Below are 22,763 nucleotides of genomic sequence, written 5' to 3'. Positions count from 1 at the left end.
TGAGACACTCCACCATTTGAAACGTTAGAGACACCACCCACAATCATCCCCGAAGCCGAAAGCCTCACACAAAGTCTCAAGAACTTAGAACTATTGATCAAGAAATCTCATGCAAGCGAAGAGACTATTTGTACCAAGGAGATAATCATAGAAAAGGTAAAACCTCAAGAGCCTAAGAAAGAGGAACCACTTAAAGAAAACTCAACACATGAAGATGAAAAAAACAAGCCAAGCCACAAGGAAGGTAAATCTACAATGGTAAATTTCAAAGAAGAACAACAAGACCTCCAACAAATACATATTTTACAACCTTCTTTTGAAAATCATCTGTTCCATCTCATGCTAAATTTTAAGAAATGGCAAGTGTTAATTTGACTAAAGATCAAACTTCACTAATACAAGATGAACAAATTGGATTAAACATAAAATTGGTAACATGTCTCATTCAAAACATCTATATTAGTAACCTTTCAATAGATAAAGATCTTTGTGTTAATATAATTCCTAGCTATGTATTTGAAAAGATTAGGTATTGGTGATTTTCTTCCGATCAAAATTCCTATCCTCTTGGCTAATCGAAAAACTAAACACACTACGGGAATGGTTGAGGACGTTCTCAATCAAACACCTCAAACGATTGTACCGACCGACTTTATCATCCTAGATGATGCTCCACTCGTATTGGGACAACCGTTCATAAAAACCTATCAAGCTTTGCTCAAACAAAAACACCATAATCTTCCCACCAAACGTCAGGCCGACAAACAAAACTTTAACATAAATAAATTAATGAAATACCTAATAGGAAATGAGGACCCCTTATTGGAAGATGAGGTAGAACCACTCGATACGGAGGTAAAAGATGACTAAATTGTCAAAGAGGAAGCCGCTACCGAGCAAACCTTTTCGGCCATCGACCACAATGACGAACCAAAAACTAAGTCATCTATTGAAGACCCACCTTCCCTTGAACTCAAAGAATTTTCGAAAGGCTTAGAATAGGCATTCTTAGATAATAAAGGTAAAATTCTCGTTATCATTTTCTCGTATCTCACTCCTATTGAAAAAAAAATTATTCAATCTACTCAAAAGACATAAAATGCCAATCAGATGGAAACTGATGGACATTGAAGGCATTAGTCCTTCCATGTGCACACACAAAATCTTGATGGAAGGTGACTACAAAGCAGTGATCCAACCACAAAGATGGGTGAATCCTAACGTACAAGAAGTAGTGAAAAAAGAAGTCACCAAACTCTTATACGCCGGACTTATCTACCCAATTTTCGATAGTCCGTAGGTAAGTCTCATCCAAGTAGTATCAAAGAAAGGGGGAATGACGGTTGTGACCGACGAAAAGAATGAACTCATACCGACAAGAACCGTCACCGGATGGAGAGTTTTCATCTACTATAAAAGACCCAATGAAGCCACAAGAAAAAACGTTTCCCATTACCTTTCATTGATTAAATGTTAGAGAGATTATCCGACCATAAATTCTACTGTTTTGGATGGATTCTCTGGGTACTTCCAAATTCCCATCGCACCGGAAGACCAAGGGAAGACCACCTTCACATGTCCCTACGGAACTTTTGCACATCGACGCATGCCATTTGGTCTATGCAATGCCCCTGCAACATTCTAATAATGCATGGTGGCCATTTTCCACGACATGATAGAGAAGACCATGCAAGTTTTCATGGATGACTTCTCTATCTTCGGTGAGTCATTCGACCAATGCCTTGATAACCTAGAACAAATGCTATCTAGATGTGAGGATACTAACCTCGCCCTTAATTGGGAAAAGTGTCATTTTATGGTCATATAGGGGATAGTACTCGATCACAAAATTTCCAGCACGGGTATGGAAGTTGATCGTGCAAAAATCGATACTATTTCCCGACTACTTCCTCCATCATCAGTTCGAGCCATACGAAGCTTCCTAGGATATGTCGGATTCTATAGGCGATTTATCAAAGACTTTTCCAAAATATCTTGACCTCTAACCAAGCTACTTGAAAAAGATGTCCCATTCATCTTTGACAAGGATTGCACAACAACATTTCTTGCCTTAAAATAAATGTTAGTCAAGGCACCGATCATGATAACACCCAATTAGAAATTACCTTTTGAGATCATGTGCGATGCCGATGATTTTGCAGTGATGATTTTTGGGACAAAGAAAGGAAAAACATTTCCATCTCACATACTACGCTAACAAGACTCTTAATGACACTCAAGAAAATTACACAACTACCAAAAAAGAGTTGCTAGATGTAGTATTCGCATTTCCATTCCTATCTTGTGCTCTCTAAAATTATAGTCTACACAGACCATGCTGCCATCCAGTACCTCTTCAAAAAACAGGATGCTAAACCACGTCTCATCGAGTGGTTTCTTCTCCTTCAAGAAATTGACATTGAAATAAAAGACAAAAGAGGAGCTGAAAACACTGCTGCTAATCAGCTATCTCGTCTCGAAGACCCTTCTCTAGATAAGACTCGAGAAAAACTCATTAATGAAAAATTCTCCACAGAATCCTTAGAAATGGTGGAATACAAAGAAGAACCTTGGTACGCAGATTATGCAAACTACTTAGTTAGCGACACCCTCGTCAAAGGGTGGTCATACCATAAACGAAAAAAGTTCTTCACTGATGTAAAGCACTATTTTTGGGAAGACCCATACCTTTTTAAAATATGTGCAGACCAACTCATTCGACGATGCGTCTATGGTCGTGAGGCAAGATAAATTCTCCGCCATTATCACGAAGGACCATGTGAAGGACATCACGGGGTAGCCAACACCGAACGAAAGGTATATGATGCAGGATTCTACTGGCCTACCATACATAAAGATGCCTATACCTTTGTCAAAACATGCGACGCATGTCAACGGGCAGGCAACATCTCAGCAAGAAACGAAATGACCCAAAATAGCATTCTCATTTATGAAATCTTTGATGTTTGGGGTTTGGATTTTATGGGACCATTTCCACCATCGAGAGGAAACAAATATATCCTTGTGGTTGTTGATTACGTTTCTAAATGGACCAAGCCGAAGCTCGTCCTACCAATGATGAAAGATTGGTAGTAAAATTCTTGAAAAGCTATTCTCCCATTTCGGCACTCGAAAAACCCTCATCAGTGATAGAGGAACCCACTTTTGCAATCTGCAAATGGAAAAAGCTCTAACACGATATGGGGTATCTCACCGACTCTGAATTGCCTATCATCCTCAAACCAATGGTCAAACTGAAGTGACCAATCGAGGTCTAAAAAGGGTCCCAGAAAAAATTGTGGGTCAAAACCGAACAGAATGGGCAGACAAACTAGACGATGCTTTGTGGGCATTTCGAACCGCCTATAAAACACCAATAGGCACAACCCCATATAAGCTTGTCTATGGAAAAACACTGTAACCTCCCAGTAGAAATTGTACGCAGGGCGTACTAGGAACTAAAAAATGTGAACTTGGATCAAGATACTTCAGGAAAAGATCGTCTACACCAGTTAAATGAGTTAGATGAATTAAGAAATCAAGCATACTCCAATTCTGAAATCTACAAGGAACGCTCAAAAAGATTGCATGACAAATATATAAGTGGGCCTAAGGAATTCAGTAAGGGAGACCAAGTGCTCCTCTTTAACTCTAGGCTACGGCTTTTCCCTGGGAAACTCAAGTCTAGATGGTCCGGACCTTTCACCATCACCAAGGTCTATTCACATGGGGCCATAGAAATTAAGCCTCCATCGGAGAACCATTCAAAGTCAATGGACAAAGTGTTAAATTCTATGAAGGATTCCTTGAGCATGAAGAAACAGAAATAACTTTACAAGAGATAGATAAGTGATCGGGTAAAAAAAAAACTACTTGTATATATTTCTTTTATTATTGTGTTATAATAATCCATGTTGTAGGTATATTTTGGAAAACCATGCCAAAAAGTCTACGAGCCAGGTAAAACGAGCCAAGGAACCAAGTGGATAGAGAAACGACCATACTAAAAAAAATCACGTAAGACACAAGGTCGTGCCTACCAGGCATGGGGCCGTGCCTACCTGCAGATGGGATAAAACCCTTGTTTTCACACCTTTCTTTCTTATAACTCACACGGACCGTTTCTCTGCACGCACCGGTTCCCTGCTCGGTCCCGCAACTTTTTGACGATTTTCTTCCATAATCTACCAATGAGGTATGTTCCTAACATCTATCTAAGTTAGATTATTGTTTTGCATGTAGATTAACACCAAGATTTGGGGAAAATCTAGGATTCTTGAATTTGACCCGTGTCAATCCGAATTTTTTTCTTAGATCTTGGTAGTAGTAGACTATAGAAGTGTTTTGAAGTGTAAAACATCAAACCATTGTTGAAAAAAAGGAAGATTTCAAGTAATTTATGCAAACCTTTGTTCATAACCGAAAAATCTAAAAATTAAGGGGTAAAACAAGTTGTTTACTTGAAATTGACACTTGGGGTTTGTTTTTCAGAGAAGACCGCACATCGGGGACCAAAAATTTTGAACTTTTCAAAGCCGGCTCAAAAATCTTGAATTTTTGTGCAAACAGTAGGTTCACACGGGGCCGTGCCCTTCGAAACTATGTAGACACGGGGTCGTGCCTCTCAAACACAGGGCCGTGTGTAGACCCCAGTATTTCTATTTTTCGCAATTTTCACCGCACCTAACTGTTTAAATGTTCTCTTTTTACAGGCAAATGGCTCCCCACATGTGGATGAGGTTTAAAGCTACACACGGGGCGTGCGAAGCCCGCATGGAAAGAGTAAGTTCACGACATGAGGAACCTCCAAGACAAGTGTGCTACAACACATTGGAAACGGTTGGCCAAAGGAAGCGTTATGACAACTTGGTGACGAGACCCCTACGGATCTTTCTAGAAACCGAGCTTCAATCAGTTTTTGAGTTCAACTTGGAGTTTCTAAGTTCACTTACTTTCTAGAAAGATAATGAGGACATGTTTGATACCGATGCGGTCCAATTCAGGTGCGCGGGTAATTGGTATAACATCTTTGTGGCTCAGTTTGGTGTGGATGTTGAGATCTACACCGAGGAAGAAATTGTCGAGCCTATTTTCACGGATAGCCTCCGTGTAATGCCCGAAAACACTAGAAACAAAAACAAGTGGTAAAGTTTAATCCAAAACAGAATTTTGAACGCACTTTGGAGCCTCATATAAGTGACTTACCACCTTGTTACACCTTGGTGAACATTGAGTAACATCCTTAGAGGTTATACAAGGAGTTATAAAGCAAGAAATGAGAAGAAAGGGTTGAAGAAGCATGTTTAAACTCATAAGTTTTAACTTGTAGTAATCTGTCCAAAGTTGGAGTTTTCTTGAAAATCTTGGAGTGTTTAAGAGTGAAATGAGATTGTGGAAAGTGGAAATGTGTTAGAGAAGTCTTGGAATTTTAGGAGAAGATTAGGGTTAAGTCATAGACGAGTTAGAAGGTGATTGCAGGAGAAGAGTGATGGAAAAAGTGGTTGATAAGGTGCATTTCGGAGTTAATTTGCGAGCTATCAACAATTTTCCCGTCAGACATGCTTACGGACCGTATGGACCACCTTACGATCCGTAAGGCATGTCAGGGTGCAAATTTTGTATTTTTGGCCCTTGTGCTTTGGTGGTTTGTTCATTTATGCAATACCTTTAATATGTTAAGTGTTTTAAGGGCATTCTAAGGCATGTATAAGCTTGTGTATATTATGAATAAGTATACATAATATTCCGATCAAAAAATAATCATGAAGTATGGTTTGGTTTCGTATGTGACACGCGTTTTCGAGATTGATTAAGTATCATATATGTATAAATAAATAAGTGTGAATAAAAATGTATTTCCATTACGATCAACGTATCGAGATTACAAGGATTGGTATGAAACACAAATACAAGCTTGCTAAAAATAGAAAGTATCGAAATACGAATCGTTACAGCAACGCCTAGACTTCATCTCTTCCCCTCAAGTTTTTCGGGTAGACCTCAAGTTTTCCCACTGACGTCGACTGTGATGGGGAAAGTTAGGTGGTTGGCAATTTCGATTATGATGGGGGAAAGTTAGGTGGTTAGCAATTTCCATTATGGTGTAACCAGTTGACGGAGACAGATCTTACGCCAGTGGAGGTTACGGAGGAGATCCGGTTGACGATGATATGACGGAGGGGAGCGATGATGAAACTGAGTTATCGACGGAGTTGTGGAGCCGGAGCAGGTAATGTTCTGGTAGGATCTGAAGAAACATGGTGAGTGAAAAGTAAAGTGATGGATACTGGTATTGTTTCGACAATTTTAAACTAATGGATTGTAATGATTATTTTCAATAAATCAAGAGACGAAAAACATAACTAACTCTTTATTTATTTTAATTTTAGACAAAAGATCAAATACAAATAACTTTAACGTACAAAACGTACGAACTGAAGGTTTTGCTGAAAAAACGCGGTGACATTTTCGTAATTATTAGTAATTATCAAAATTACTCTACAAATGATCCTGTAGAACGCCCCGCTTGTGGTGTGGACATATAATGTATATATGTGTGGGCCCTATGAGGGCAAAATTGAAATTGCACTAATTTTACTGTTATTTTACTAATTTCGTGAAAATAACGTTAAAAGCGGAGGACGGTTAATCACGCATCATGACATTGATAGCCGAAAGACAAAAGGGTACATACACTAATCGGCCTTTGTCCCGATTGTTGAGTGTTATGTTCCTTATGTCCAAGGCTTGTTGCAAAACTACTATTGAGCCGGGGGTCTCACTGGAAGCAGCCTCTCTATTCCTACGGGGTAGAGGTAAGATTGTCTACATCTTACCCTCCTCAGACCCTACCTTAGCTTTGCTATTGGTGGGATTTACTGAGTATGATGATGATGATGATGATGATGACAAACGATCCTGTAGAGTAATTTTGATCTTTAGAGTAATTTTGTAAAATTTTCTTGTAGAGTAATTTTGATCTTGTAGGGTAATTATCAAAATTACTCTACGAGTGTATCTTATAGAGTAATTTTGATCTTGTATGTTAATTATCAAAATTACTCTACACGTGTATCAAAATTACTCTGCATCAAAATTACTCTACTAGTGTATCAAAATTACTCTGCAAGTTTATCAAACAACATACAATCCAAAATTACTCTACAACATCATTTGTGGAGTAATTATGATACTCTACAAAATTACCTTACAAGATCAAAATTACCATACAAGATCATTTGTAGAGTAATTATGATACTCTACAAAATTACTCTACAACATCAAAATTACCCTACAAGAACATTTTACAAAATTACTCTACAAGATCAAAATTACTCTACAGGATCATTTGTAGAGTAATTTTGATAATTACTCTACGAGTAAATAAGTACGAAAATGTCACTGCGTTTTTTTGGCTTTTTCATGCCTTTCGTACATTTTGTACAATAAGACACTTTGTACGTGAACTTAACTCTTTAATGTTAATAACACGGGTATTATGGTTATTTCAAATAAACTAATAGAGAATAGAGAATAACTGGATGACATTTATGAGGGCGGACTGTAATTGTTACAAAAGAGAAAGTACAGGGATTGTTTTACCATTTTTTAAACTAATAGAATAGTTATTTTCAACAAACCAATGGACAAAAAAAACATAACTAACTCTAGGTTATAACAGAAATCAGATGGTAGCATAACTACTTAACTTATAGCATAAGTTAAGAGTGTATCATAACTACGTAGAAAAATTAGAATATGAATCTTATTGGGAGTTGATGCAATATTAATCATAGATGCTAACCATATATAACATAACCTACTTAGCTTAAAAGAGTAATAAAAAATCAGAATTCTAGAAGGGTAATCCAAACACGTAACATAAGTTAATGTTATATTATCCATGATCATGCAATATAATAAGTACAAACACCATAAAGTCTTTTCCATACTAAACCTATGCTAAGTACACTTAATCAGAAATTCGTGCAACAAAGGCCAATAACTATATGATCTTGCAAAACCCAAAGTGAAATTTTGGTGTCTTTTAGGTATTTTTTGCAAGTGCGATCTCATACAACATTTGGGTTTGGATTACCAAACAATGCGATCTCATACAGTGTCCATGGAGAGGCTTTGGGCAGGGGCGCGGCTATTAAGTGTTGTAAATGATAATCAGAGATAATCAAAAAGGGACTGAATTTTATTGATATATTTCTTCCATACAAAAACATAAAAAACTAGCCTTTATTTATAGGCTTTACAAGAAGAATAAAAAAGGAAAGACTATGATAAATATGGAGAGATCTTGAGGAATCCATAAATTTCTCTAAATTATTTTTTCCTTTTCTAACACTCCCCCTCAAGTTGAATTGTGGGATTGCCATGATTCAACTTGGATTGGTTTTGATTTTGGGTTTTGGGTTTTGGTTTGGCTACCGTCTTCTAGACATGGTAGTTTGAGCTATTGAGTTACCGCCTTTCGACATGGTAACTTTTGATTTGATTTGAGGCTACCGCCTTTCGACATGGCAACCCATTTTGGGTTTTGGTTTCCCCTCAAGTTGAAAAAATTCAACTTGGCCATTTGGGTCTTGGCATTGGTTTTGATTTGGGTTTTTTGGGTGTTTGGGTTTTGGGTTTTTTTTTCCGGTTTTGGGTTTTTGAGTTTTGGGGTTTTGGTTTTGGGATCTGTTTTTTTTTTTTTTTTGGCTTTGAAAAAAGATTTTTTTATGTTTTAAAAAGATTTTGTTTTTTTTTTTATTTTTATTTTTTAAAAAAGGTTTTTTTAAGGCATTGAAGTCAACAGTGGATATTCAAATCAATAGCCTGTTCAGACCTCTCAATCCAAAGCTTTGCATGCTCGATACACCTCTGCACCGCATTCGCATGCGATAAACTCGAATCAACCGGTCTCGAAATCAACAATGAACTCATAACCGAAATCAAATCCAAATCACTTACTCCTAACATAATTCTAACGCCGTCAGATTCGTTCTCATTGTTCTCTGCAACAACTTGACGGTGTTTGATCGCTTATCTGATTTCTTCTTCGACGGCGACGGTTAACGGCTGCCGGAGCTTCTCGAGCCGTCAATGGCGAAGAGGATTGACGGTTTTGATTTCAAGAGATCTTCTTGTTCTTTGTTTTTTAAGGATTTTCCTTGAGAGATGGAGTCTTCGTGGGGACTGTTCGTCGGACGGTTATGGTTCGTTGAAAGGTTTGACTGAATCTTCGTTAGGGGTTTTGAACGAAGATTGACTCTTCGTTGGGGAGTTTGACAAAGATCGATTTGTTTGAGGTTTGTTGAACGATTTTGGTTTTGGTTTGAGATTGATGAACAGAGTTTTCACGGATCATAACTCTGCTCTTAACTCTGCTCTGATACCATGTTGTAAATGATAATCAGAGATAATCAAAAAGGGACTGAATTTTATTGATATATTTCTTCCATACAAAAACATAAAAAACTAGCCTTTATTTATAGGCTTTACAAGAAGAATAAAAAAGGAAAGACTATGATAAATATGGAGAGATCTTGAAGGATCCATAATTTCCTCTAAATTATTTTTTTTCTTTTTTCTAACATTAAGATGGGGGGGGGGGGGGGGGGCGACTCAAATTTTTGAGTACATACGTTTTCGACCCCCCCCCCCCGGTCGGAAATCTCAAACTTCGCCACTGGCTTTGGGTGCAAAAAAGTAGATGCAACTACAGTGGAAGTTTCGGCCCTGTTTTTAGATGGTTTTTCGGTGGTTAGTGCGGAAGGGCCAACAATGACAGTTGTGAATAGCATGTTTGAGTGACTTTAGTAGAATAGATGAGAAGCTTGGTTTATTATTATACGAAGGTTTGCATTTTTAAAAATACTAAATATTACATATTATTAGTGTAAAACCAAACTAAATGTAAATGAAAACAGAATAGAAAAATATAAATGAAATTCACAGAAAATAAAGTCGTTGTTTCAAATAGCGACTTCACTATTCGGATTTTCAACTTCAAAGTTGACAAGCGACTAACCATAAATTAATTTCAAATAAAAAACACCAAGTTGTTACTACTGGGATTTAAAACAATCCATTTTTTAAAAAGCAAAATCTATTTAAAGGAGCCGAAATAGAACTGTGGGCAATGTTTGAACAAATGTTGAACTGTTATTAATACGGACCAAGTATATGTTTCATTGTTTCACCAAATGTCGTTTCTCTTAATTAAAAGTTGTTAACTAAACATATGTTTTGACTTATATAGCAAACAACTATTTAGATTCTTCTCTAGCTTAAAGATATTTGTAGTTGCATTGTAATGGGCCGTCCAGTCAATTGCAATCATAAATACACTTAAGCAATTATCATTTTCATATAAAGTGCAATTAGCTTTTATAAATATCTATAGTACTGATCTTATCCCCTGTCTTTATATTGATTGAAGCTCGTAGCTTCATATATATGATTAATAATATATTAATGGATAGGATTGTTTTGACACACAAACACCTTTTTGAAGTTTGTATGTATTAGCAATAGAATTTAGGCAACTTTCAGCCTCTTTGACCCGTCATTTTTAACTAGTGTTTTTAGTTTGACCCGTAAACCATTTGAGAGACACGTTTAACCCAAACTGACACATTCATACGCAGATGGGCCACAATTTGTGAACAGTAATGAGATCTATCATGCGGGTGGTAATGTGGCAATTTGAGGCTTGAAGTCTCAATTAGGTTGTCGCTTTGATTCTCTGTCACATTTTATGTTACATGGATTACTATATTGTATACGACGAAAATAATTGGAGTTGGGGGGCTCTCACTCGGAGTAGCCTCTCTACCCATTTGTTAGAGGAAAGGTTTGTCTTCATCCCACCCTCCGTATACCTTGCCAATACCTCTGCTATGAGTGAGATTTTACAGGGCATGTTTGTTTGTTTGTTTGTTTGTTTGGTAAGTCTCCATCATGTGAACCCAAACTTGACCAGCCTTGTAGTATCTCAAGTTATCAACTCTTCAAACTACTTAGCCCTGGTTTTTTCGCCGCCTTACCATCACCAAAAACTTTCCTAATTTCTATTGCTTCATCCCATTTCTTGTTTGACGAGTACAGATTCGAGAGCAATGAGTAGTACTCTAAACTACCCGACTCAATTTTGGACAATTTTGTCCCAACAACCTCCCCGACCTCCATGTTCATACTGAATCTACACGCGCTCAATAAAGCCCCCCAAACAGCAACACTGTCTAATGGGGCACAATCACTATATTTCTGATAAATCCCAGTTTTGATCACATCATACGCATCTTCCAAACTATTGGCCCGTCCCAACATGTCTATAATGCAAGTCCAGTGCTCTATACTTGGTTGAATCTTGTACTTTGTAATCATCAGGTGAAAGAATTTGCATCCATCCTCAACTAGGCCACAATGACTGCAAGACGATAGCAAACATGTGAATGTTATGGCATCGGGTGCATACCCATTGCCCTCCATTTGACCGAAAAGTTTACAAGACTCGCTCCCTTGGCCATTCATTCCGTATCCTGCAATCATTATGTTCCAAGAGCTTTGATCTCTTTTAAAATCAGTTTGCTTAAACAACTCTCGAGCCTTTTCTAAATTCCCAATCTTTGCAAATGCATCGATCAAACTGTTCATAACCTGTGTCTCGGAAGCTAGACCGTATTTCAAGATATACGCATGAAACAAGTCAAGAAAACTAGCTGAGACAGATAAACTTCCTTGAAGTAATGAAATAATGGTTACGGAATCCGGCTTGTACCCTGTTTCTGATTGCATTTGTTGAAAGAGGCTAAGACCCGTGGAAGAACATCCAACCGCCATGTAACCATAAATCATGGTATTCCATGTAACTATGTTCTTTATCGGCATTGAATGGAAAAAACGCTCAGCACTTTTTGTGCATTCGCATCTCATATACATGTCTATCAACGCGTTTCCGAAATTAAGATGTGAAGAAAACCCTTTCACAAGACTAAACCCATGGAGCATATTAGCATGCTTTAACGAACCCATTTGTCCACATAATTGACAGATTGTCACCATGGTTATAGAATCTAATGACACGTTACTACACACCATTTGACGAAAAAGATTCATCCCATTTTCAATTTGGTCATTTAGTATATAAACAGCAATTAGCGCGTTCCACGTTGCAGTATTCGGGTGGTGAGTGGAAGAGAATAAATTCTCGGCCGCTTTCACATCTGAACACTTCCCGTATGCATCCAACATTGCTGTAGACAACACAACGTCATGTTCAACGTCGAGACCCGTCTTTATAATCATTGAATGGACTAATTTAACTCTTTGAATATCTCTGAGACTGGCATAAACAGGAAGTACGTTAGCAAACGAGAACGAATCAGGCTTCATACCTGGTTCCACCACCATCCGTTCATACACATCCGCTGCCTCTCGGTCATAGCCTTCTTGTTTGTATGCTGCAATTAGGGCATTCCACGACACTAAAGTCTTGTGTACCAAATCTTGTTCAAATACAATCGCAGCATAGTCAAGTCGTTCACATTTTGCATACATGTTGAAAACAGCGGTTCCTAGTTGGACATCAGAATATAAACCGATAGTGATCAAGTGCCCGTGAATACTCATTCCTGTACTAGCTTCTCGAGCATGGCCAACACTCGAAAGTAATGCCAAAAATGTAACGACATTAGGAACAAGATTTTCAGCCCGCCTTATGCATAAAAAAAGCTCAAACACTTTTGGCCAGTTCTGGTTTTGTGCATAGCCTGTAATCAACGAGTTCCACGAGACGGTATCAGTAAAACTCATATCATCAAAAACTCGCTGAGCAAGATCCATCCTAACCATTTTACTATACATCGATATCAAAGAATTCATCACCAAGACATGCTTGTCAAACCCATTTTCTTTCACATAACCATGTACAAAACAACCTTTTTCGATGCTGTTCAACTCACCACAAGCCTTAATCACACGACAAAGCGAATGCACACTTGGAACGACACATAACTCCACCATCTTCTCGAAAGCATCCACGACATCCTCAGCGGTCCGATTACTACCAAACCCATGTGGTATCCAAGCAAACACATCCACATTATTTCTCACAGGCATTTCATCGAACACCTTATATGCACCATGAAAATCTCCCAACTTCACATACATACGGAGTAAACCATACCCAACATCAACACAAGAGCCATAAACACCGCATTTGATCAAGTACCCATGAGTCAGTTGTCCAGCATCAAGATCTGGAAGGTAAGAACACGGATTGAGAGTCAAAGAGAATGTAGAAATTCGGGGTTTTGAAATGAGCAGAAGTTTCTTGAAAAGAAATGGGGGTTGCCTGTACCTATGGCTCTGGCAGGAAGATTTGATCAGGGCGTTCATATGATTTACGTAGATGAAGGTACCTTAAAACAAATAATATTATTATCATTGCATGTCCAACTTCTATTAGCAATCATGATTGTTGAATACTTCGTGTCTTCATTAGTTAGAACTCCTTACAAAAAATAACATATTTGACTTAAGTAGTAGCTTAGCAGGTAATCTCTCTCGGTTTGTTCAACACCACCTAGGGCTGCATATCGGGCCGAGCCGGCCTAACTTGTTTATCTTAACAAGGTGAAATGTTTAGATCAAGTTTGACTCGAAAAAGCTCGAAACAATTTGTTTATTGAAATAAAAGATAATTAGTTTTATATTTTTACACACATTTTTATATATATTATGTGTGTTATATTTTGGGCTTTAAGATCAAGTTGTTTATCTTAACAAAGTGAAATGTTAATATCAAGTTTGACTCGAAAAAGCTTGAAACAATTCATTTATTTAAATAAAAGATAATTAAGTTTATATTTTTACACACATTTTTATATATACTAGGATTTTGACCCGCCGTGCGTTGCGGCAGCGTCGAAAGTTAAAGTAACTCGTATTTATACTTTATATTTGACCCGACTCTTACTTAAAAAAATACATCGCCATCGAATGAAAACGTATTATATTTGACCCGACTTGCTTTCAAAAACAGTTTACGAACGTACACAAAATAAGTATAAAACGTATTATTTTTTACCAGACTCGCTTGAAAAAAAGTTTATATCAAAACGTGAGTCATTTACGTTGAAACGTGAATTTTAAAACGACATGTACGTTAAAAATGCGATACACAACGCGTTCGTCGGCGGCACCTTAGTTGTTTATAGTTGACGACACATAATGTGATGCTATAACCACATAAAACACGTGTTTGACGTTAAGTTATTAAGCAGAAAAAGTTGGCAGATCAAAGTTGTCAATTACCAAAAGTTAAAAGTGAATGCTTAAGTTACCTAGTTTGAGAGTGTAAAGTGAAAGAACTAAAAATATAGGGGTTAAAAAGTAAAAGTATAAGGATTAGAATTGTAATATATGAAAATTGAAAGAAGATAAATGTATAGAGGCTAAGTGTATATATTTGTAAAACTTGAGGACTTAAAGACAAAGGTCCTCCACCGACCTTTGTCTTTAATATTATATATAATAATATATGAAAATTGAAAGAAGATAAATGTATAGAGGCTAAGTGTATATATTTGTAAAACTTGAGGACTTAAAGACAAAGGTCCTCCACCGACCTTTGTCTTTAATATTATATAAATGTGTATGTTATATTTTGGGCTTTAATTTAAACAAACCTGCTAAACAAGCCTAATCAAGGAGACGTGTTTACCTTGTCTCGTGCTCAACGTGTTTACAAACAAGTGTTTTCTTTTATCAAGCCTCAAGCTTTTTAAACAACTCTAATACCACCTTATAAAACTTGTTGTAAAAGGTGCATACATTTATTCATTCGCTCATAAATGATTTTTATAAGCTTGCAAAAACTAATAACATAAGAATATTATCAACTAGGTTATTTGCCCCCACGCGTTGCAGTGTTGCGTTATTGCGGGCGTTTGATAGGTATCGGTTCGGTTTGATACAGTACTGAGACGATACATGCATTCAGTATAGAAATCAACATGTGTTTTGCGGCAACTGAAATTGATAAAAAAAAAACAAACACCAAACGACACCGATGTTGTTCAAACAATATCGACCGGTTCAGATCGTCACGTTACTGGTATCGTTATTCTTTTATCATCACAAACAGAGTTATATATCATAAAAATTATCGAAACTGAAAACCATAAATATGAATATAGGTACTTGTACCTGTGTTGTTCGATATTGTGCTGTAGCGATATGGTGTCAATTTATCGAAAAAGAAAACAACAAAAATAAATACCAGGACCGATACCGAAATTGTTCGGTCGGTTTCAGTTTGGTTCACTACGGTACAAGTACCGAATCTGTTATCAGACATAAAACCATAATAATGAATACAGGTATAAGTACTGATGTTATCCGATATATTATGGTACTAAGACGGTGTTAGTTTATCGAAAGTAAAAATAATACAAATCAATATCGGTACCGATGCATATATTGTTCGGTCGGTTTTGGTTCGGTTTCGGGATAATGAATAGTAACTACTAATTTTTAAGATGGGTAAATTACACTTTTCCTCCTTTATGTTTGTAACGGTTTGCAATGGATGACCTTTAACTTCAATAATTACAGTCACAATCCTTTATTTGGAAAACTCATTACATCTTTCATCCTTTAAGACTAACCAGGTTAAAAATTTAAGTTAAATCTATTCACATAAGGGTATCATGGTCATTTCACACTTTTATTTAAAATTTTCTTGATAAATAAAACCAAAAAGTTACATATATAACATCATCTCCCCCAAATCTCTAACCTAACCCTAGAATCTCAGCCATCTCTCTCTCTCTCTCTCTCTCTCTCTCTCTCTCTCTGTGGGTGTTTGGGTTAGCTTATTTTGGAGCAACTTATAACTTATTGACTTATAAAAGTTAATAAGTTGTTTTATAGTGTTTAGTTTAACTTATTTGAGTTGTTTTTGTGTGTGAAAAAGTTGTTTTTGAGAAGTTAGAAATTCTAACTTATGACTTATATAAGTTAATAAGTTGTTTTTGAGAAGGAATCCCAAACACCCCCTGTATATTCAACTAACCTCAGACACAACTAATAAATCCAGCCACTACCACCGTATCCCAGCTTTCAACTCACTTATATCCGTCTCATAACCTGTCACCTGAAGCTTTTCACCGCCTGAAGTGACTAATTATCATCGGACGCCACCGCCACTGATCGCCGATGGTGGTGATTTGAGCGTGATTGTCGGCCTCCACCAGTCGTTTTCCTGATTCACCATCGTAGATCTGTTTCAGGTCTGATTTGCAACCTAACAGAGATCGGGAGACAATGAACGATAAAAGTGAACATGTGGAGAGAGGGTGGGGCAGGTCGTGGTTGTCGGGTGGTTGTTTATGGTGGCTGTGGTGGTGATGTTGAGATGGTGGTGAGATGCAGATTGGGTTTTTGGTTGGAGATGCAGATTGGGTGGTTGTTGAGTGGTGGAGAGAGTAGTTGCATCTCGAGGTGTGTTGACCGTTACATTGAGGCTACCGGTATCATTAGCAGAGCCCTTTTCAACCAACGGTAAAAATCTGAAAGCAGAGGAATGAGAGGATTTTTAATTGAAATGTTCATGGGTAACTTGCATAATGCTTTCTTATTAGGAAAGTGAGGACCATAAGCTGTTTTTTATAATTAAACTCGACTTTTTATGATTCAATGAAGTTTGAAACTTTCAGTCATTTATATGAATGGTTTACTTTTGTATCTCGTCTTTCTTGCTTTGTTATTGTAGCCTATTTGGATCAAACGGTTGTTGACATGGTTATCTTATAGTTGTTTGAAAAAAATGTATGATCATCCAAAAAAAAAATAAGTATAGGTTAGATTTGAGGGTTTCGATTTGGGTGGTTCCAATGATCTAAAAGGGAAGGGAGTGGTGGTGATGGTTGGCAGCAAACAGTGGTGGTGGTTGGTGGCGGGGCGATGGTGGTGGTCGTAACCGGCGGTGGTGGTGGTTGTTTTAAATTAGAGACATTTTAAATAAAAGCGTGAAATGACCATAATACCCTCAAGTGAATAGACTTAACTTAAAATTTTAACTTGGTTAGTGCTAAAGGACGAAAGATGTAATGAGTTTTCCATATAAAGGATTGTGACTGTAATTATTGAAGTTAAAGGTCATCCATTGCAAACTGCTACAAACATATAGGACGAAGTGTAATTTACCCTTTTAAGATTTTTTAGAATAAATTACAAGTTTTGTCCTTTATGTTAACACTATTTTTCAAGCAGTGTCCTTTAGCGTAAAAGTTGACGAGTTTTGTACTTAATGTTTCAAAATTCTGCACGTTATGCCCTTTAGCCTTAACCTGGTTACATTTTTTGGTTAAATTAGATTACATAAGGGTATTTAAGTCCTTTTACCTATTCATTTAAGGATAGTTTAGTCGTTTCTTATACATAAATACTTAAATAAATAAATAAAAACCCACCCACGTCCTACTACCCTTTACCCTTTCTCTCTGAGGAAAATCTTCTAAACTCTCTCCCTCACACACAAGACACACCCCACCCCACCCTTCTCCCATCTTTCTACCGCCATCACCACCCCTTGTTGTCGCCACCACCTCCTGCCATTACCAACAACATTCACACACCCACCTTTCGGCGACATATAATTGCCGCACCTAGTAGCCTGTCAACGGATCTACAGACAGAAAAAAGTAGGGGTGGTTGTGGCGGTTCAGATCCGATCATTCTTCTTCTTCGTTTTTTTTCATAGCCGAGGTAAAATCTCTAAACCTGAAGACGACGACACCCCCAGTTGTGAACTTTCATTGTTGGACATTTCACACCTCTCCCTCTGAACACGACGAGCAGTAACTCAACGTCGGATTGTTAACGTAATGGAGTAATAAACAATTTTTTAATACCTGTATTTAGAAGCTCTTCGATCCCATCAAAAACCTGCATAATCGCTGACGTGTCATTCTTGCAACTCAGCCCAGCTTGCTCTAAATTGATGGAAAGTGTGAAACTCGAGCTTTAGAGTGTCTAAATATCATGTTTTATGTGCGTTTGATGTGTTTATTTGCTTAGAATGAAGTAACTACGAGGATTTAGTGATTTGCAGGTAAAACACGTAATGCGGCGTTCTTATAGTGGTTAAAGATGAATGTGGAAGTTTGTTCGGATGATATGGAGGCTTACTGATACAATTCATTTAAAAGAATGAAGTTAAAGGGCCATTTGGTACTTAACTAAAAGTATCATATAGTTGAATATGTGAGAAGAATGGAAAACATAAAATACAGGGACCAATTTGTCATTTATTGAATGTTTGAAAGAAAGAAGAGCAAAGAGGGCTTTGGTGCGATCGTAGGCTACGGGTTGTCATCCGTAGGTTACGAGTGGATGTGTTAAGCAAAGATAAGGAACAGAGTTTTGAAATTGTAAGCTACGGTTTAAATTCGTAGCTTACGGCAGATGATATAAGTCAGTGTGTTGTCACGGGCCAAATATTTGAAGATCGCAATGCTGTGGGCTGTGCTTGAACGCTTGGGTTACTGGCTAGTCCTGGACTTTATCGGGGGACGGAGTCAGTGTCAATGAAGAGGTGTACGTGCCTAGTCGTGCAAACGACAAACGCACCTTTGGTCGAGAGCTGGCGCCGCTCTCCTGATGAGTCCAAGGCAGGACGAAACCAGTGACCCACACAAAGAAGCGGGATGGATTGGCTCGTCCCCGGGACTTGGGGACGCCACACGGGGGTCGAAAACTAACCCCGTGACAACTTGGTATCAGAGCAGAACGATTCTCGGATACATTGGAACGTGACTCTTAACCAAATGAGCTTAACATTTAGAGTATGGTTGCGCAATGGTGGTGGGAGAAGACCAAATATGGGTTTGCTTCGGCAAAGGTCTTTGTACTCCGCGAGTATGGGATCGTGAGAGCCGCTCAAGTATAGTTGCAGTGAAGCCCTCCGTGTTATGTTCAAAAATATACGGTCCAAGCAGCGCCGTAAAAAGGAAGTTTTGTGAAAGCTGCTACAATTATTCAGGTTCCCCGTATTCCTGAAACAAGGTGAATCGTCGGCACCTAATCCGATGCGGCGGACGTCAGCGCCACTTAAACCAAAACTGACGCACTATATTGAACATGCACGACAGAAGATCATTGTTGTTGTGCTTCCGGGTGTCCTACCCTCCCAAAGTGAATCATACTCAACATAAGGGGATCATGCACTGTCAAGTATGCGAGCTGGTATGGGACGGCGAGCATGCATGAGGACGTGCATGAAATGGTGGTGGGAGAGTGTCACGGGCCAAATATTTGAAGGTCGCAATGTTGTGGGCTGTGCTTGAACGCTTGGGTTACTGGCTAGTCCTGGACTTTATCGGGGGACGGAGTCAGTGTCAATGAAGAGGTGTACGTGCCTAGTCGTGCAAACGACGAACGCACCACTGGTCGAGAGCTGGCGCCGCTCTCTTGATGAGTCCAAGGCAGGACGAAACCACTGACCCACACAAAGAAGCGGGATGGATTGGCTCGTCCCCGGGACTTGGGGACGCCACACGGGGGTCGAAAACTAACCCCGTGATAGTGTGGATTTTTGTTGTTTAGCATTGAATGGGTTTAAACCCTGCCTCAAAAGACACGCATAGGGGGCCCACGAGTTTGAAGACAATATACACACACGAGAAAAAACGGTCAGCCGACTTGGAGAGAACATCATCATCACATCACGTGACTTGGAGGCGCTGACTTCTGATTACATCATCAGGGTGCACGGGGCACACGCGGGGGATGGTTTCGGTGACCCATAACCCCGATCGGGAACACCGCCGCCATCAACGCGGGGACCCGATTCGGGGAATGGGCTCGGTGTGTATTCACCGCTTGAAATGCACGATTTTTGAGGAACGGCCAAGTGTGCAACGGTCGACTTTTTTAAAAAAAATTACTTTTTAAAACATATATAAATAACCACACCATTCACTCAATTTTTATACTCAAACCACAACAATTTCACACATTTTTTATACTCTCCAACCACACCCACTTCACTTATTTTTTATACTCTCAAACCACACCCACTTCAAACCGAGCAATGGAGAACTAACCCCGCGATGCGAAGAAAAAAACTAAGGGACGGGGCTCGCAACCGTCTCGTGGTGGTTCGAGCGGTGCAAGTGCACAACTACAACCCCCTTTCGGATACACTTCACAACCCCCGTTTTTTTTCCAACAACCTTCACACCCCTCCTTTTACAACACCCAACCACCCAACCTTCAAGCCAATTTCGGCTATTTTCAAAATTTGTAATCAATGGACGCTCCTCCTCAATCCCCCGCCTTCGACCCATATGCTTTTCGTGCCCCACAAGTTCCATCACGAGGAAATGTCGAACGTCCTCTACCTATTTACGACGACGAGGACGATGAGGTAGTGCCCGAAACTCAAAATTTGGGCGACGAGGACGAGAACGAGGATGATGAATATAACGTGGATGAAGACGCGGGCAACGAAGAAGATGACACTCGGGATAAAAAGGGGAAAAACAGTGAGCGAAAAATGGACAAAGGTCCAAGAAGAGGCGTTGGCGAAGGCGTGGGTACATTGCTCTACCAACAAAAAGAAGGGCAATCAATAAAACCGCAATAGTTTTTGGCGTAAAATTTTAGATCATTTTAACGCCACCGTCGGCGGAAGTAACCGGACCGTGCATCAAGTACGGTCTAAATGAAACCCGATGAAAGCGAAAATAAACTTTTTCAACGGCCTATACCAACAAGCGGTAAAATTTTTATTTTTTTAACATTGTATAATTTTTAATTTTATTTACTAAGTTCATACTTTTTTAACACTTATTATTTTTATAATATGTAGGATCGCACACGAGGAAGCGGATGTAAGGATCTCGACGTGATGAAAGTCGCGTTAACAGAATTTAAAGAGAGATTTCCGAACGGTTTTCAACATGTCGAGGCGTGGGAGGTCGTTCGAAAACACGACAAATGGGCCCAAGTCCCATTGTTGGGTGAGGAAGGTGAAGGTTCGGCACATAAAAGAAAGCCCGTTGACGTGGACCCTTCGATACCGGATATGAACGAAGACCCCTCGCCACAAAGACCACAACGGCGAGACAAGCGTCAAGCGACATCGTCCGAGGGAAGCTCGGCCGAGTTGGCGGCACAATTCAAAGAGTACACCGCCATGAAAGAAGCGAAGCAAGCGATGGAATTGGAGGCGATCGAATTGAGGAAGAAAAGAGAGTCGGAGGTTCGCGAGCTCATATCGGAACAACGTGAGACGATGAAAAACTACAATTACGATCGAGATATGAAAACATTCCTCAAGCCGCACGACGATGCTCCGCCAAATATGTTGTCATTCATCCTCGCCCGAAAGCGCGAAATCGCTAACAAGTACGGGTGGCCATGCGATTTCTAAAATTTTTATTTTCTAGTTTTAATGTAATTTTTATTTTCTAGTTTGAATGTAACTTTTATTTTCTAGTTTGAATTTAATTTTTATTTTTATTTTCTACTTTGAAATGTATTTTGTTAATTTTTATTTAATTTTTATTAATATTTTTTTATAAACATGCATATTTTCAACAAATAAAAAAACAAAAAAAAATTAAAAAACCAAGTCATCTAAGAAGGGAGTGTCGCCATCAATTTAGGGTGTTAGAGGAGTTTAAATGGAGAGTTGACGTGGCACACAAGGATTAATTGGGCGTAAGAGAGGGGACTCCTCTTAGGGAGTGCCCCTTACACCCTCATCATATATGTTACACGCAGGAAGGAGGAGCCGTCATTCAAGGTTTGGAGGGTTTTGATTTTTTATCAAAATAATCATCATCATCTCGGCAGTCGAGAAGGGAGAGGCACAAGGCACAAAGTCAATCATATCCCAAGACATCAAATCATCACAACATCATCATCGATTATTTTTATTATATAATATATAATTAGGATGGTGATTTTGATTATTACTCAAGCTTGTGAAGATCAATCTTGCAACATGAGCGGCTAGTTTTTTTAGTGGTTTCCTCCGGACGAAGGGTTTTTGTAAGTTGATTGGTATTATGTGTTGATACAATTGTTTTATTGGTGATCTAAGCATTCGATGCTTTTCACCATTGATTTGATTTCTTGATTGTAAATAGTTACGTTTATTTAAACCTTAATTTCTAAGCATTCAGTTCCCGAGAGTTCTAGTAATTGCGATATATTTGACATGGGGTTAGGGTTTGTAAATTGTAATTGATAATCATTCGATAACCTCCCGTTATGTATTGACCGGAGTACTTAGTCGTTGGTTATCACAATTAATTAATCGAAATTAACACCTATGTCTATGTAGGTAACGATTAAACACATAATTGAAGTTAACTGCAAAACCTGAAATCTGGAGGAACCATCTTTTCTCTCATTGATTTAAAACAAAAATTTTATTCGTTAATTTAGCTATTTCTCACAATCAAACAAACTGGTTCTCCAATTCTGTAGTAGTTAATTGAAACTTTTCATTACGACACTTTCCACAATCCTCATCTGGTTCGATATCCGACTTACTATAGCTACTAGTTTATCTCGATTTTTGCATGTCACTGACGACAGACATCATAAATCATCACGCCTTGTTTTTTATCCCGTTGGAAAATGCCAGAAATAATACGCACATACGTATACAACACCATGTTGGCTGTTAACACTAACACTTTTGTTTTTTTTTTTAATTTTTTGTCGTAATCGTACCTTGGTCCCAT

General features: G+C 38.4%; 1 protein-coding gene across 1 annotated transcript; it reads right to left on the bottom strand.

Moving 5' to 3' along the window:
• Positions 1–10,680: 10,680 nt before the first annotated feature.
• On the bottom strand, positions 10,681–13,659 carry LOC110889662 (pentatricopeptide repeat-containing protein At3g09040, mitochondrial). Its single transcript, XM_022137224.2, has 2 exons — positions 13,358–13,659; positions 10,681–13,256 (listed from the first exon to the last, which is right to left on the bottom strand). Exon 2 carries the CDS (start codon positions 13,165–13,167, stop codon positions 10,999–11,001), a length of 2,169 nt encoding a protein of 722 aa, XP_021992916.1. The 5' UTR covers positions 13,168–13,256; positions 13,358–13,659; the 3' UTR covers positions 10,681–10,998.
• Positions 13,660–22,763: the final 9,104 nt, after the last annotated feature.

This window comes from Helianthus annuus, chromosome 6 (assembly GCF_002127325.2).
Source record: "Helianthus annuus cultivar XRQ/B chromosome 6, HanXRQr2.0-SUNRISE, whole genome shotgun sequence".
In the NCBI taxonomy this organism is placed as follows: domain Eukaryota; kingdom Viridiplantae; phylum Streptophyta; class Magnoliopsida; order Asterales; family Asteraceae; genus Helianthus; species Helianthus annuus.
The sequence above is the reverse complement of the archived record's forward strand: the minus strand, read 5'-3'. Positions and strand labels throughout refer to the sequence as shown.

Bases quoted from the DNA above. Each gene is read 5' to 3' on its own strand.
- LOC110889662 (XM_022137224.2), bottom strand. From the start codon at position 13,167: ATGTATGTGAAGTTGGGAGATTTTCATGGTGCATATAAGGTGTTCGAT.